The following is a 3,712-nucleotide window of genomic DNA, read 5'->3' as shown; positions in this document are numbered from 1 at the left end:
GAGAAGGAATCTGGAAAAACTAGATGCCAAAGTAGCTCCAGGACTCATGCAGAAAAGTGTGCTACTAGAAACAGCTCACATAGTGAGAAAAGTGATGGACTCCTAAGGAGGCAGGATGCAACCCGGAACCCCACACTATAAAAACCACCCAGTTGAATAGGATGACTGTGATAGACCAATAATAATAATAATAATAATAATAATAATAATAATAATAATAATAATAATAATAAAACTTGACCATGCACTACTGGAAATAAAATTTTACTTCTAGTAAATTTGCTGAGGTGTACTTTATATTCCCCGTTAATACAACACTTACAGTACATTTAGATTTAAGCCATGAGGCGGGAACATCTGCTGTGAGACCCAAGTGCGCATGTGTGAGGCAAGCTACGTCCACAAAAATCACCACCCGGCAATCTTCAAAGCTATGAAAGCTGTCGCAGACATCGGTAGCATAACTTCACACCCTGTGTGAATGGTCTCACTTAAAACAATGCCAGCAATTAAAAGCCACGTGCCGCAGCATGGCTACCATAGCGTGACATGCTTAGCATCACATCCTGTGTGAAATGGCCTTTAAGGGTCTTCTGTTTTTAGTTACCCTTTGAAGCAGCCAGCTGGGTGGGTGTTTTACTCTGTAATGTTTTTATGTTTTATGTTTCTTATTTTAGCTTTATTAATTTACTTTTTTTATTGTTGCTAGTTTTACTAAACCAGCCATAGGGGGTGCAAGCCAGCACAACTTTATGCCGGTCCCAAGCCTGGGTAAATGGTGAGGGTTGGTGGCAGGAAAGGCATCCGGCCGTGAAACCTCTGCCAAAACCATGGATAGTAGCCAGGAACAGCCAAGAGAAGGCCAGGGCATACCCTGTTCATGCAATGTGGGTGGGCTTCACCGACCCACCCAATAAATGGGCAAGGGCTACCACGTCAAGGACGGGAGTGGTTAAAGAAGAAAGTCCAAGAGCTTAGAATTGGAACTCTGAATGTTGGCACCATGACCAGACGAAGTAGGGAGGTGGCAGATGTTATGGAGAGAAGGAAAATTGATATCTTGTGTGTGCAAGAGACAAGGTGGAAGGGAAACAAGGCAAGAGAGATTGGTAGTGGATTTAAGATGCTGTATAGTGGAACTGATGAAAGGGGAAGATGTGGAGTTAAGGTTGTTCTTAGTAAGAAAATGAAGGAAAATGTAGTTGATGTTGAAAGGAAAAGCTGTAGAATAATGAAAGTGAAACTGTGCTGTGGGGGACACATTCTAGATGTAGTCAGTGCTTATGCACCACAAGTGGGCTGTGATGAGGAAGTTAAAAATAGATTCTGGAGGGAGGTGGATGAGATGATTACATCAATAGAAATGGAAGAAAGACTGGTGATTGGAGGTGACCTGAATGGACACATTGGACGCAGTCAGGAAAATATCAATAGTATTCATGGACGACATGGAATGGGAGGAATGAATAAAGAAGGAGAACTTATAGTAGATTTTGCATTATCTTTTGATTTGTCAATAAACAACACCTTTTTTACAAGCAAAAATCACGCAACATACAGTAGTGATGGGAGACAAACAAATAGATTTTCTGTTGTGTAGAAGAAACCATCTGGTGGAAGTAAAGAACTGTAAGATCATAAAGGGAGAAACTGTTAGCCCACAACATAGGTTAGTTGTGTCTGATTTTTTGATACGGCAGGTTGCACAGGGGAAAACTATGGTGCAGCCCAAGATAAAGTGGTGGAGGCTAAAAGACTAAGAGATGAGACAGGGTTTTAAAGAAAAGGTCCTGCACGACATTAGATTAGCAGATGATGTGAATATCTGGTGGGTAGAAAATAGCACAATGATACTGAGAACAGCAGAGGAGCTATTAGGGAAAACATCACGTAGAGGACCACCTAATGATAAGGAGAGCTGGTGGTGGAACCAAGATACTCAAGATAAGATAAAAAGGAAACGAGAAGCAAGGATAATATATGAAAGGGATGAATCTGTGGAAAATGAAATAATTTGGAAAATTGCAAATAAAGAAGCAAAATGGGCTGTAGCAAGGGCAAAGGCAGAAGGAATAAATGAGATGTATGAGAAAGTAGAAACATCAGAGGGTCAGATGATGTACAATGTAGCAAAAAGAAGAGAGAGAGCAACCAAAGATCTGACACACATCAAGCAGATCAAGGACCGAAATGGAAGAGTTTTGTCAAGGGAATAATGTATAAGAGCAAGATGGAAGGAACATTTTGAGAAGCTATTAAATGAAGAGAACCCCAGGAGAATAAAGAGAAGAGGGAACCCACAAGTAAGAGCAGTTCCAGATATCACCAGAGAAGAAGTGAAGAGAGCACTTGACAAAATGAAAAATGGAAATGCTGTTGGACCTGATGGTATACCAGTTGAGGTGTGGAAATGCTTGGGAGGAGAAGGAGTTGATATACTGTGGGACCTCTCTTCAAAGGTCTACCACTAAGAAAAAATGCTGGACAGCTAGAGAAATAGTATTATGGTCCCAATATATAAGGGAAAGGGGGATATACAAGTCTGCACAAATCACCGAGGGATAAAATTGATCTCATACTATGAAGATATATGAACGAATTATAGAGAAAAGAATAAGGAATGAAACAAGAATTGAAGAATCGGGTTTATGCCAAGAAAGGGTACAGTAGATGCAATTTTTGCACTAAAGCACGCAAAGGAAATACACACAGAAAGACAGAGAGGGCTACATCTAGTATTTATTGATCTGGAGAAGGCATATGATCTGGTAGCTAGGCAAGAAGTGTGGAGATGTATGAGAGAGAAGGGTGTTTCAGAAAAGTATGTTATAGTAGTCCAGGATATGTATGCAGAGGTTACCACTCAGGTAAGGAGCGCTGTGGGAACAACAGCAAAGTTTACTGTAAGAGTTGGTTTACATCAAGGTTCAACGTTTGCTGATGATGCTGTTTTGGTGGACCTGACTAGAGAAGGGGTGGAGATAAACACTTGAAGATCGAGGTTTAAGAATAAGCAGAGCTGAAACAGAATATCTGTGGATGGGAGAGGAAGGAAAACAGGGTTCAATTAAATTAGGCTTAGATGACATTACGACTTTCAAGCAATTTGGGTCTTGTGTGGTGGGTGATGGTGGCATGGACTCAGAAATAAACCACAGGATACAGTGCGCTTGGATGAATTGGAGGAGATCATTGAGAACACTGTGTGACAAGAGGATTAGTGCAAGAGTAAAAGGAAGGTTTTATAAAAGTGTAGTTAGACCAGCAATGGTGTATGGGGCTGAGACGTGGTCAATAAAGAAAGCTCAAGAAAGGAAGGTGGAAGTGGCAGAGATGAGGATGTTGAGATGGATGTGTGGAGTCATGAGAAAGGATAGAATCAGAAACTGTTATATTAGAAGGACAGTCAAAGTTGTAGAAGTGTCAAAGAAGATTCAGCAAAGAAGAGTGCAGTGGTTTGGTCATGTCATGCAGAAAGAGGAGGATCATGCATGTAGAAGGGTCATGGACATGGAGGTGGTTGGGAGGAGGAGGAGGGGAAGGCCAAGGTTCAGATGGAAAGATAACATAGCAAATGACACGCGGGAAAAACGTTTAAGAGAACAGGATATGCCAGCTAGAAGAAAATGGAGAGGGCTTACAAGAAACAGCGAAACTATATAGAGATGGGTAAAGGCTGAAGGCAAAGAAGTTAATATAAAATAAACATTAC

The 3,712-nt window shown here is 41.0% G+C and overlaps 2 protein-coding genes across 2 annotated transcripts; both read left to right on the top strand.

The window, feature by feature from the left end:
• Positions 1-1,003: 1,003 nt before the first annotated feature.
• Positions 1,004-1,600, top strand: LOC136856517 (craniofacial development protein 2-like). Its single transcript, XM_067134369.1, has one exon. It carries the CDS (start codon positions 1,004-1,006, stop codon positions 1,598-1,600), a length of 597 nt encoding a protein of 198 aa, XP_066990470.1.
• A 163-nt stretch (positions 1,601-1,763) lies between these two features.
• LOC136856516 (uncharacterized) lies at positions 1,764-2,216 on the top strand. Its single transcript, XM_067134368.1, has one exon. It carries the CDS (start codon positions 1,764-1,766, stop codon positions 2,214-2,216), a length of 453 nt encoding a protein of 150 aa, XP_066990469.1.
• The last annotated feature ends 1,496 nt before the right edge of the window (positions 2,217-3,712 follow it).

The sequence above is a fragment of the Macrobrachium rosenbergii genome, chromosome 36 (genome assembly GCF_040412425.1).
Source record: "Macrobrachium rosenbergii isolate ZJJX-2024 chromosome 36, ASM4041242v1, whole genome shotgun sequence".
NCBI lineage: Eukaryota > Metazoa > Arthropoda > Malacostraca > Decapoda > Palaemonidae > Macrobrachium > Macrobrachium rosenbergii.
Note: the sequence above shows the minus strand (reverse complement) of the source record. Positions and strands in the feature narration are given on the sequence as shown.

Bases quoted from the DNA above. Each gene is read 5' to 3' on its own strand.
- LOC136856517 (XM_067134369.1), top strand. From the start codon at position 1,004: ATGACCAGACGAAGTAGGGAGGTGGCAGATGTTATGGAGAGAAGGAAA.
- LOC136856516 (XM_067134368.1), top strand. From the start codon at position 1,764: ATGAGACAGGGTTTTAAAGAAAAGGTCCTGCACGACATTAGATTAGCA.